Below are 12,680 nucleotides of genomic sequence, written 5' to 3'. Positions count from 1 at the left end.
GGCGGCAGCCCCGCCGCCCCTCCGCGCCCTGCGGCGGCCGCCGAGACCCGCGGAGCTGCAGCCGGAGGTGAGCGCAGGGGTCTCCCTTTCTCCCCCCCACCCCGGACGCAGGAGGGTGGCGGGAGGCAGAGCCCGGCGGGGCCTCTCCCCCGGGGCAGGCGGGAGGGAGCGGCGAGGCGGCCGCGCTCCGAAGCGGAGCCGGAGGTTTTGGCAGGCAGATGGAGCCCGGCTCAGGGCCTCCCGCAGGCCCGGCCGCCTGCCGAAGCGCCGGGTCCGGGCCTGGCCCGCGGACTCCGCCGCGGGGAAGCGCCGCTTTTGCCCCGTGCCGCCCGTCCCGGAGAGGAGGGGTGGCCGGGGGAGCATCCTTGACCGGGCCTCGCGGGTGGGTGGTGACCCTAAATTCCTCATGGACACAGCTCCCAGTATAGAGTAAATCCGGCAGAACTGAAAGGAAAAAAAGATCGAAAAGGGCCGCCTCCGTCCCTCCGTACTTTTTCTGTCTCCATCGAGATGCCTGGGCGGCTTGTGCCTCTTTTCAACTTCATGGTGCCCCTCCCTTCCCTGGAAGTGTTCAAGGCCGGGTTGGAGGGGGGGCTCTGAGTGACTTGGTCTACTAGAAGGTGACTCTGCCCATGGCAGCTGGTTGGAACTAGATGGTCTTTAAGGTGCATTCCAACAAAGACCATTATATGATGCACAGATGATGTACACTGCAAGGTCGCGTTCAGTTAAAGCAGGTTTAGTTGGAGCAGCATGCAAATCTGTATGGATATTCCTGACTAGATACATTGGTTGAGGAGAACAAGCCATCCTCATGCGTGGTTTACTTTGCTGGCTTTAAATAATGTTTGTTTATTTTTTTTCTAATTAAACCCATGCATCTATCTGTGAAAGGCCCTTATTTAACGTGTGCTTTCTCAGGCTTCTGCTTGACACACAAAGTGGTAGCTGTCAAAATTCACATGGTTTTTATGTAAAGAAATTTCTCCTATGTCAAATAGATGGACTATATGGGTTTAGGTCTTTGGGAATTAGATTTCATTATGTGTAATATGGCAGATCTATATTTGATATACATCAAATAAAGTTAAATAGATTTCTTTGAAGATTCACTGGAGACTCTGTTCGTGGAAAAGGAGGTGGCAAAAATGTCATTCTTGCAGGAGAAGACTGCAATGTTGCAGATATCACACAGTATCTTTTCTAAATTAAAAACAAGTGGCATGGTAAGTGGTGGAAGAATCTAAATGGAACTGAACCTTGGGTATAAGTGTGACCAGTAAGCTTAAGGTTCAAGGTCCAAAAAGCAACAACCAACATAGAAATCTACATAAAACTAAGAGCTTGTAATTTGTGAGGGTTCTCATGTTGGTGCACATAGCAACATTGCTGGTATTTACTGGTAGACATGTTACTGTTTATATTGGAGAGGGCAATGTTAAAAGTGCAGATGAGAGATGAGGTTCATTACAAGTTCCTAGGAGGTGAATGGAGGGAAATACTAAGGGGGAGTATGAACTATGTGGAGGAGCTGAAAGGGGACACAGAAGGTCTAAGAAGATGGTTAGGATCTACATGATCTATGAGAAGAAAGTGAGGGCTTATTTAGTGTCATGAAGAGAAGAAAAAGGAGTACTCTATTGGTGGCCTACAGTTACTTGAACAATTGTGGCAAAAATATTCAAAACATTTTTTAATCTTGGTAAGAGCAGATACTTGGTGAGACATTAAGAAAAATGTTTTCATCGGGAGGAGAGCACAGACATGCAACAGGTTGTACAGGGAGGTCATGGATTGTCTGTTCATCTTAAATGCCACAGGTGATGTGAACTAGTGTGCGGCAGAAATTTGGACTGGACAATGATCACCAGAGATCCCTTGAGAACATTTCTGTGAGTCTATAATGCATGATGTAGAGGAATGTATGGAATGGACTGTATGACCATATATATATTGTGTGGCTTTTCTTGGAGAGGTATGTATCTAGGAATGACCAAGAGGATGAGAAACTAAAATATGTGTGGAAGGGATGGAAAAGTTAGGGAGGTATAAATGTGGAACATGGCAGTAAGGCAGACATAGCTAGGGGACTGAAATATTAAGAAATGGTAACAGGAAGAGCAGGTTTTTGGAGAATAGTGGTAAAGATGAGTGAGGGAATAGGGTGATTGTGTATGATGGAGAAAGATGCTGCTGCTTCGAAACAGTGTTTGAAGCAACTGAGCAGGAGCAAGGGAAACACCAAACTGGGGAGCACTGGGAATTGAGATGGGGCAGGGATATAGGCAGAAGTTGTTAGTTGCATTGAAGAAAACCATGGATGGTAAAGTAGGTGATGTACGCAAGGCATGAGGTGTTTGGGATTGGTAGAATGAGACAGGAATGACAGATGTGGTGAGGTTGTGGGGTTGTATGGTTGCAGGAGTGTGTCTGGTGTGTGCTGATACCAGGCAGGGGTGTGTTGATTTGATGAGTGAGGACAGCGTGTGGAAGCAGCATGCGAAGTGTGTGACTGTGTTAAGTTGAGGAAGGTGTTTGAAAGTACCCAGGAGGATGTTGGTGTGTGGGCATTGGGAGGGGTATGGAGTTGCACTGGAGGGATTGCACAGAGCTACCAGCTGAGGCACATGAGGGTGCAGCAGCATGAAGATATACAGAGAAACGACATAGGTATGAATGCTGATGGTGGGGTGGAGGTGACAGATGTTGGAGGTGGCAGGTGTTGTCACACCTGGGAGCAAGTTGAGTAGGTGAGGCTGGAGAAGGGCACAGGACAGCACAGGGGTAGAGGAGTGTAAGTCCTCAGAGTGAGAAAGGTTGGAGTCAGAAGCAGCACGGAGGAGGTACAGAACGGGGAGGCACATTGATGCAGTGAACGGGCAAGCAGCGTGGCATGTACAGACTTCAAAGAAGTGAAGGGAATGTGGAGAGAGGAAGCGTATACTGTGTAGCTGTGTAAGGATGCATAAGAGCGGAGCCGAGGATACGTTTGTTGATGCGAGTAGTGTGTGAAGATGGTAAAGGATGCGCTGCGGGCGGGGAAGCGGGAGCACCGGGACCCGCGGGAGAGAGCTCCTTAGCGCGCCGCTGCTGTGGAGGCGTCGCGGGAGAAGGATGCCGGGAGGGAGGACAGGATTTGTGCCGAGCTCGGAGCCGAAGGGCCGTGGGGCGGGGAGCGGCGGGGCGGGCTGGAGGCGGCACAGCCCGGCGTCACTGCCGCCTCCCCTCGCGCAGGCCGGGGCTGCTATAGCGACGCGGAGGACGCCGGCGCCGAGCGGAGCCGCAGGGACGGAGCCCGGACATGGTGAGCGCCGGGACGGGCGGGCAGCGGGGAGGGGAGTGCCGGCCGGGGGCTGAGCCGTGTCTCTCTCCCGCAGCCCTTCTCCCAGCGCACCTATCATCCACCGGCAACCGGGCCCGGCGCGGGGCCGGCGGCGTTTCCCGCATTCCAGTTCCGCGGGCGGCACGAGAACCCGGACTGGCGGCGGCTGAGCACCGTGGACGTGGAGCGGGTGGCGCGGGAGGGGGACGTGGCGGTCCTGCAGGCGCACCTGGAGCATGTCACCTTCTGCAGCGCCGAGCGGGAGTGCTGCCCGCACTGCCAGGGCCCCGCAGACCCGCTGCTGCTGAAGCTGCTGCGCCTGGCGCAGCTCTCTACCGAGTACCTGCTGCACTCCCAGGAGTACCTCAGCGGCCAGCTCGGCAGCCTGGAGGAGGCCCTGAGAGAGACACAGGCCCAGCGTGAGCAGTTGGGCAAGGAGGTGGCCCAGCGCTCGCAGGAGATCCAGGTGCTTAAGGAGGAATGCCGGCGGAGGAAGAAGATGATCAGCACCCAGCAGATGATGCTGGAGGCGCGAGCCAACTACCACCAGGTGAGAGGAGAGGGCCTGGTGGTCGAGTCACCCCCACCTTGTCAGCTCTGAGCCTGCTGGGATGGGCAGCAGAGCAGCCCCACTCTGCTGGGGTGCAGTTGCTTGCTGGGTGAAAGGCTGCAACTTCAAGGACCAGTGACCTTCCAAAAGGAAGTGCATTGCTGGCACTTGTTTGCACTTGTTTTTCGTCTGTGTTTCAGAGAGTCTTGGGAGAGTGCGACATTGTCTTTACCAAATCCTCTTTTTACTAACAGGTGCTCTTTACTCTTGGATTCGCTTTAGATGCATCTGAAATGTCAGATACACACACATACAAAACCTGTGATAAACATGTTACTACTTTGTTGTGTTGCCGTCTTTCCTTGTCTGCCAGCTGCATGGTCAGAAAACACACGGGGCAAATGCATCGGAACTGATGCTGAGCCGTAATGCACTGTCTGTGAGAAGTCACCGTCCTGCACTGATGTTCTCCAGGGATAAAGTTTCTGCTTGCATGTGTTACTCAGAGGTGACTCAGGCAAGATGGTAAAGAGCTTCAGTGAGTTAGCTTAGCTGTGATTCCACAACAATCTGTTCCTAAAGGGTCTTCCTTAAGAACCTTAATACACAGCTGTTCTGACTGACAGTGTCATTGCACTCTGTTTTTATTGGGAGGGGCTTTTTGTCTCACTACAACAGTGTGGTAGTTTGATCTAAGTGTTTTTCAGTGTCAGTATTTTCAGGTTTCAGGAATGCGAATTTTTGCTTCAACTGTAATCTGAAGTCTAAAGGGTACACTGGACACAGACTTGACATGATTGCAGGCTAGCCCTATATGTTTAAACTTACATGCAAAGTTCAATATTTAAGACATCAGCTAAGTTGGCTCAAGTGTTTCTGTAAGGGAAAATGTACCTTATGCCCCAAGAGTAGAACTATACATGAGACAAAGTTCATGCATTCAAGTGTTACTCTTGAGGACAATCTGCTGATACGGTATTATTAAAAAAAAAATAAACAAACAAACTTTTATGCAACTCACAAAGCAGTTTGTCCTGTGTTGCAAAATATAAATGTGTCATTTTATGTGTAAACTTAAATAGTTCTCATACTGTGATTGCCAAATATTATCAAATTTTCCAGAAATATTTGTAGTGTGCACCTGTCTCTGTGGAAGCTGAAAAACATGGTAGTGAACTTGTCTCATTGCTAATCTGTTCAATGGCATTTGCAGTAAAACAGAGATGGAAATATATTTCCCATTTGTAATTTGACTTCATATAAAGTAAACTTCTGATCTCCCCTCCCCCCTTTCATTCTTCTATTTCTTTTCTCTAGAAGTTATTTAAGTTCACATGAGAAAAATGAGTTCAGGGAATGATGCTGAACAATACCTGAAGTTCCTACAGTGTTTTCAGGATTCGGAGTTTGAATGCCAAAATAAATTAAACTCTTCCCAGTGTTTGTGAATGCAGGGTAGCAGTGTGATCAGTAAACAATAGCTCTGTGGTATTTATCTGTGCCATGATCTTCGTTGCTAGATAATACGAGCTTTTCTGGCGTTCCTGAGAGGGTAGTTCAGATTCCATCCCCTCAAAGTCTTGGATGTTTTGCAAATAAGCCTGTTTCTTGTTTACAAATAAACCTTTTTTGGCGGAGGTGCACTTTACAGCTAATGTAAACATTTTGGAATTCAGATGTAATGCCTTTAACCCAAGATCAATATAAGTTTAACCATAAATGCTACTATAAAATGGTATTGATACCTACAAGTCATAAATTTAAGTCTTGTTGGTCAGTACCTTCTTGTGAGTAATACAAATTTAATTTTAAATAATATTTTTCACTTTTTTGATACTTTGTTCAGAAATCTTACATGCTCATGTACAATGTGGGCATAAAGTGCATGTTGTAGTTAACACTGAAAAGTAGTTGCAAGAAAAGTGTTGCATAATTCAAAACCTAAATATTCCCTATATTAATCCTGTCTCCTGCAGTAAGACCTTTCTTTCACTACCAGCAAGTCAAACTGACATGAAGTTTGTGCTTGAATGGATAACATTATTTCACAGCCAATTTAGTTCTGTAAATCGTGTGCAATCTGTTACACTGTAAGCTCCCTCTTGGTTGGCAGTAATGCTTTGCTGCCATATAATATCACTTTATTTTGGTATTATATTAGGTCTTGCATTTGCTCAACAAAATTTGTCTTAATTATTCATGGCTTTAGTGTTGGCTGAAAAGTGTATTTTATAAGATACCCAACTACCAGTGGCAGCATTTTAAATATAATATGAAATTTGGGAATCTCACTTAATCACAGAATCATTTGGCTTGGAAAAGACCTCTGAGATCATCAAGTCCAACCTTTGACTGATCAACACCTTGTCAACTAGACCATGGCACTAAGTGCGGTGTTCATTTATTTCTTGAACACCTCCAGGGTGGTGACTCCACCACCTCCCTTGGCAGTCCATGCCAATGTTTAACCACCCTTTTAATGAAGAAATTCCTTCTGATGTCGAGCCTGAACCTTCCCTGTCACAGCTTGAAGCTAAGTCCTCTTGTCCTGTCATTTGTTGCCTGGGAGAAGAGGCTGACCCCTGTGTAATTACACCCTCCTTTCAGGCAGTTGTAAAGAGTGATAAGATCTGAGCCTCCTTTGCTGCAGGCTGAACAGCTCCAGCCCCCTCAGCTGTGCCTGGTAGGTCTTACCCTCCAGACCTTTCGCCAGTTCTATTGCCCTTCTCTGGACGTGCTCCAGCAGCTCAATATCCTTGTAGTGAGGGGCCCAGAACTGGACACAGCATTTGCGTTATGGCCTTACCAAGGCTGAGTATAGAGTATCAGTGCTCTGGTCCTGCTGGTCACACTACTGCTGATATGAGCCCGGATGACACTGGCCTTCTTGGCCACCTGGGCACACACTGGCTCATGTTCAGCAGCTGTTGACCAACACCCTGTGGTCCTTTTCCACTGAGCAGCTTTATAGACACTGCCCCAAGCCTGTAATGCTGCAGGGGGTTTTGTGGCTGAAGTGAAGGACCTGGTGCTTGGTCTTGCTGTACCCCGTAAAGGTGTCCTCTGTCAATTCATCCTATCCAGATCCTTCTGCAGAGCATTCCTACCCTCCAACAGATCAACATTCCTGTTCAATTGGTGTTGTCTGCAAATTTACCTAAGATGCACTCAATCGCCTCATCCAAATAATCAGTAAATGTATTAAACTGGGCTGTCCCCAACACTGATCCCTGGGAACATGACAGTGACCAGATGCCAACTGGATGCAACACCACCACAATCTCTGGGCCTGGACATCCAGCCAGTTCTTAACCCAGAGAAGAGTGCACCTGTCCAAGCCATCAGCTGCCAGCTTTTCCAGGAGAGTGCTGTGGTAGATGGTGCTGAAGACTTTGCTGAAGTCCAATAGGCAATACCCACAGCCTTTCCCTCACCCACTAGGGAGGTCACCTGGTAATAAAAGGATCAGGTTAGTCAGGCAGGACCTGCCTTTCCTAAACCCCTGCTGGCTGGGTCTGATTGTTTGGTTCTCCTGTATGTGATTACACTGAAGATGATCTGTTCCAGAACATTGCCAGGCAGCAAGGTTGGGCTGACAGGCCTGTAGCCCCCTGGATCCTCCTTCTGGCACTGATTATGACGACAAGATCTTGAGCCTGTTAAGCTGGTTTCTTACTGTCATGTCACACTGATAAGTAAAAATTACTTTTTTGAGTGTCTGTGGTTTGTTAAAATGTATTTATTTGAAAAAAAAGTATGAGATAGAGGTAATGAATGGCCCTAAAGTGATGAGGGGTCCTCATACATAGTCTTAAAGTATGTTACAGGGTTGTAGATGCAGCTTCTGTCCTTGTACTACCCATCTATTTTTAATATATTCTGAACATTAGTAGAATGTACTTTGAAAGTGAACAAAAAGAGTATTTCGAAAAGGGTGGGATCCAAATTTGACTTCAAATTTATATTCAAAACTAGTAGGTCAATTATAGAAACAATAGTTGAGAGAACTATGTTGAGAGACTAAAGCTACATACCTTTTCTTACAAAACTGTGTAGTGTTACTTTGTTTGAAATGTCTGAGTATTTTACGTGTCCTTTGCTTCAGAAGGATTCTAGGTGGCGTACTAATGTAGCTACATACCTTTTCTTACAAAACTGTGTAGTGTTACTTTGTTTGAAATGTCTGAGTATTTTACGTGTCCTTTGAGTATTGCCATCTTACAACTCATATACTCAGACCCATCTTTATTGGTTTTTTCCAGCTGTGTCATGCTCTACTTTGTGGTGTTGCATGAATCTTAAGAACACCTGAGCTACTAGTTGGCTGGAGTCTGTGTATTGTGCTGAAGAGGGTTGTAATGCCTTTTCTTTATAGTTCTCTACCTACATATATGAATCATTATCTGTGGCTTATATCTGAATTTGAACTTGCTTGGCCAGAGTCTGTTCTGTTCAGTTTGTACAGTGCCTACCACAATCAGATTCTTGCTCATGACCATCACTGTGAAATGTTAAATAGCATTAACATAATAATGACTTTACAGTAATTGGGTACCATGAGAATTTTTGGTCTTATTCTTGTGAGATGCAACTTGTTAAAGTTACCTTCTTTTTACATATGAACAAAATGTAATAACCTGTTAAAAACCTTAACCACTGTATTTACCAAAAAGATGATACTAATGTGTTTTTAACTGTTTGGGCTTTTTTTTTTTTTTTTTTTTTTTTTTTTTTTTTTTTTTTTTTTTTTTTTTTTTTGAAAAGGTTTTTTTTTTGTAGTGTCCGTTTTGTGAAAAGGCTTTTATGACCTATTCCTTTTTACAAAGTCACATTCAAAGGCGTCACCCAGGAGAGTCTGAGATCGGTATGTACTTTAATGTTATCAAAAAAATTGAGAGAGGTGGTTTAGAAAAGTGTAAATACAGTGAGGATGTGCAGTCCATGATTCTCTGTAACTTGGAAGAAAAGTTTTTACTTTTAATTTTTGAGTTGCAGATCCCAGTTTGTGTGAATGCAAGTGCCGCTGACTGATACAAGGTATTGGGCAACATATATGTTTCAGTCTCTGGAAAATAGTTAACAAACACCTGTGTGCCATATTTGCAGCATCTTTTCAAACTAGCATTTCTGTTGAATACTTTAGCCAGCAGCACATTTCAGAACACAGTTCCTCTTTAGGCATGTGTGTTATGAAGGCGTGGGTGAAATGAACAAGCTGCTCTAAGGAAAGTAAATTTTGTAAATATATAATAATTGTTAATACAGAAATAGTTCACCCTACCTGAAATCAGTTTGAATAGGATTAGGGTCTCCTGAACTAAACTGACTGTAAAATAGTGAGAAAGAACACTGTTAAGAGCAGTGTGACTTCATCAATCTATGATACTCAAGGTTTACTTTACCTCTAACTTGCGTACTTTTTTCTCTCTTCACTAAAAGAATGCTTAATTTAAAAAACAACGATTTCTAAGATTATTTCATATCTAATTTCTCTCCTTCCTGGTAGGCTGCATGCTTATGATTCATTGCTCAGGACTAACAAGTATTGATAAGTAACAGTGATTAGACACAAGTTAGGAAAAAAGGAGCATTTGGGAGGAGAAAAAGTGGGAAGAATCTAATGAGGTCTGAAGTGTAGCTTGTCAGGCAGGTGAAACAGCAGCAAGAGTGAGAGGGGTCTGAATAAGCAGCTGAGGAAGTGTGAACATATTGGAGGAAGAAAGAAGCTCTTGTGCACCTTACACTTGATAAAAATGATCATGTAAGATGCTGCAGAAACAGTTGAAGTAATTGTTGTATAAAAGCCTGAAATGGCTCTCTGGGGAAAATATCCCATTCAGTTATTTTTGAAATAATATTCAGATTCCCAGATGATGGGCAAGTAAATAATTGGTAAATTGATGTAATTCTCAGTTGAAGATTGCTTTGATTTTTGCACATTTTAACATTTTTTGTTTGATATTCCCCCAATTCTTTCCACGTAAATAATTTGTTGTGTTCTAACTGGACTCCATACAGAAGTTATTTAGAATAAACTTAACCTAAGAGATTGAATAACTGAGGTTCACTTTGTCCTTCATACATCTTTTTATGAGCCTGTGTTGCTTAGATTCCTTTGAAATTAGGTTAGAGAATACTTTTTCATATAAATATTTCATAAACTATTTCACATGTCAGTGGTACAAGTATTTGAGGGTAAGTTAGCAGTCCAGAGAATATATGTATTTAAAAGCATCTGTGGTGAATCATGGTAGTGGGAGGGGAAATGGTCTACTTTGTGAAAATGTTACTGAAACACTAGAAATGTATTTTCAGTAAGTATTACAGTGCCAGAAATTGCAACAAACCTTCTTAAAATCTGTGTTTCTTTCAAACAGAACAGAAGAAGAAAGGAAATATAGAAAAATTGCAGGATGAGATTGAAAAACTGAAGGAGCAGTTGCAGCTCACCAAGTCCAAGTTAGAGTTTGAGCAACAAGCTAATTTGGCCAGGTTGTCTAAGGTAAAACTTACTAAGTAATGTGAATGTCTCAAAAGAATTAGCACTTTGAACTGTGTTCACTCAGCCCACAAAAGTCCTGGATTTCCCAAAGTGGAACACTTTCAAGATTCAGCTGGCCAAAGTCCTGGGCCGCCTTGTCTAGTTTGTACTGTTGTCAAGAAAGGCTGGACCAGATTATCCTGGAGGATAATCCACCCTGATAGTCTATGATGGACAATTATTTTCTTCCTTGTTTTCAGAGGAAACCCTGATCTGTAAAACATGGAGTGTTGTTTTGCATGAACTCAGCTTCAGACATCTCTTTCTTTAGTCCTTTTGTTCCCCCTTTCTTGGAAGTGTTCAGCTTCCATTTTTAAAAGTCCTGAATGACCAAATCAAAAGCTGGAAGTTTCACTTAGGAGTGCAGGCACTGTCAGAATAATGGGTCTTGGCCCTATGTGGACATGTGGAAGGTATTTTACTCATTCATTCTGTTCCTAGCTTTTGAGAAATACATCTAAAACATATTTCTCCTGCCCCCGAAGCATTGGTTTGTTTATGAAGTGGAACTTTGAGTATTCATAACTGTGCAATGTAGATTTTTTGGTGCCTTAGGGGCCTCTTTTGAAGTCACTTGTCTTAGCTAAGACTCCTAAATGCAAGGGAACTTCCTGAAATGTCCTGAAGCTACAGTCTGCAGTGTTACACAGCAAGAAGCTTTCAAAACTTGTGTTTTTCTGGGATGTCAGGGAAGATAGAAATGTGTGGTGTGACTGGTTACAGTTTGTCTGCCATGACTGACATCCACTGTCAGTTCAGGAGTCACAATGTTACTATCTTTTGATTGAAAGAGCAGAAGATCTTATCCTTGATTGAAGGATACAGGTGATCCCATTCTTTCTAGTTGTACAATGATTCCATGTTAATAGTTAGAGAACAAATTCAGAGTGAATGTTGTGATGGAAAAATGTAGGTGTTTCCTAAAAGATGTGTATGTCCTGGGAAGTGAAGTGCAGGACTTTAAACAATTTGAGAACTACATAAAAATGCATCATGATGTAGTGGAATGGTTGAAGTAATCTAATGGATGAAGTGGGGTAAATGTATAAGGGGATAAAATAGTTCTAATTTCATCTACGAAACAATGGGTTCTGAGCTGAGTGCTGTTACTGAAGGGCAAGATCTTAAGCTTGTGATACATAGCCCTGGGGAAATGTTAATAGCAGCTAGCAAAGAAAATCAAATATTACCAATTATTCTGAAAGATCACTGTGCAAACCACGGCCTAAATATGTCGTGTGAGTCTAGTCCCTTCAACTCAAAAAGGATAGAGCTATAAAAGTTGTGGAGATGGGCTACAAAGATGATCAGTCAGTATTTAGAATGACATAGCATGCTGAGAGTTGTCAGTCTGAAAAAGAGACAAACACTTGATGAAGATGGAGGGTGAGACAATGATACCTGTGGAGTCATGAGATACACAGAGTGAATAGTGATGAACCATTCTCTGTGTTCTCCAGTTCAGGGCTCAGAATCCATCAAATGTACCTAGCAGGAGCCAGATTCAAACAACTAACACAAGAAAAGTGCTTGGCTCTTTATGCAGCTTTTGGAGCTCATTGGCAAAAGGTGTTGCAGTTGCTGAAGCTGATGCAGCCACAGGGGATGACTGCAAAGTGTGTGGGGAGAAACGTATTGAAGTTTATGCTGTTAGTGAAGTTCACAGGGCTGTATCAGGCTCCAGAAGTCCTCTGAGCTGAAAACAGCTGGCAATTTAGACACTGTGAAGGAGAACATGCACGTTTGCTTGCCCCAATATTAGCCTTTCTTACTTACACACTTAAGGCCTTTGTGAGAACAGGATACTGAAGTCAGTGAATCTTTGATATGACTGAGTAAGGTTGTTTGTGTGTTTTTCCGTGAAAAATAATAAACTACCTGAACTGTTTTGAAGCATACTTGTTTAGCTTGTTTAGTAAAATATATAGTTTGCTACCCTAGAATTCTTAAAACAACCTAGTGTTATGTTTTTTGATGTCATGGGATTTTCCAAATCTTGAAAGTGATTAATTCCACATGTAGTTTGGGAGCTTGAATTTCGAATGAACATGAGGATAATAACAATTTTTTTTTTTTTTAATTTCAGGAATGCGAGCAGCAAAAATCAAAAGAAGAAGAGTTTCTACAATCATTTCATAAATGGAAAGAAGAGGAAAGAGAGAAATTTGCTGATCAAATAGAAAAAGTGAAAGATATGTTTACGAAAGAGCTTAAGGACTTACATTCAAGAAACTCAACCTTAGAAAATGTACGCAATTTAAATTTTT

The 12,680-nt window shown here is 43.4% G+C and overlaps 1 protein-coding gene across 1 annotated transcript in view; it reads left to right on the top strand.

The window, feature by feature from the left end:
* Positions 1-12,680, top strand: part of DZIP1 (DAZ interacting zinc finger protein 1) — a 38,507-nt gene continuing 25,827 nt past the window's right edge. The window contains exons 1-7 of the mRNA XM_041478291.1: positions 1-67; positions 1,821-1,892; positions 3,235-3,304; positions 3,378-3,872; positions 8,652-8,736; positions 10,250-10,374; positions 12,500-12,661. Coding sequence (XP_041334225.1) covers positions 3,302-3,304; positions 3,378-3,872; positions 8,652-8,736; positions 10,250-10,374; positions 12,500-12,661 — 870 coding nt within the window. The 5' untranslated portion in view covers positions 1-67; positions 1,821-1,892; positions 3,235-3,301. The remainder of the gene's footprint in view (positions 68-1,820; positions 1,893-3,234; positions 3,305-3,377; positions 3,873-8,651; positions 8,737-10,249; positions 10,375-12,499; positions 12,662-12,680) is intronic.

Source organism: Pyrgilauda ruficollis, unplaced genomic scaffold (assembly GCF_017590135.1).
Source record: "Pyrgilauda ruficollis isolate IOZ18807 unplaced genomic scaffold, ASM1759013v1 scaffold44, whole genome shotgun sequence".
Lineage (NCBI taxonomy): Eukaryota > Metazoa > Chordata > Aves > Passeriformes > Passeridae > Pyrgilauda > Pyrgilauda ruficollis.
Note: the sequence above shows the minus strand (reverse complement) of the source record. Positions and strands in the feature narration are given on the sequence as shown.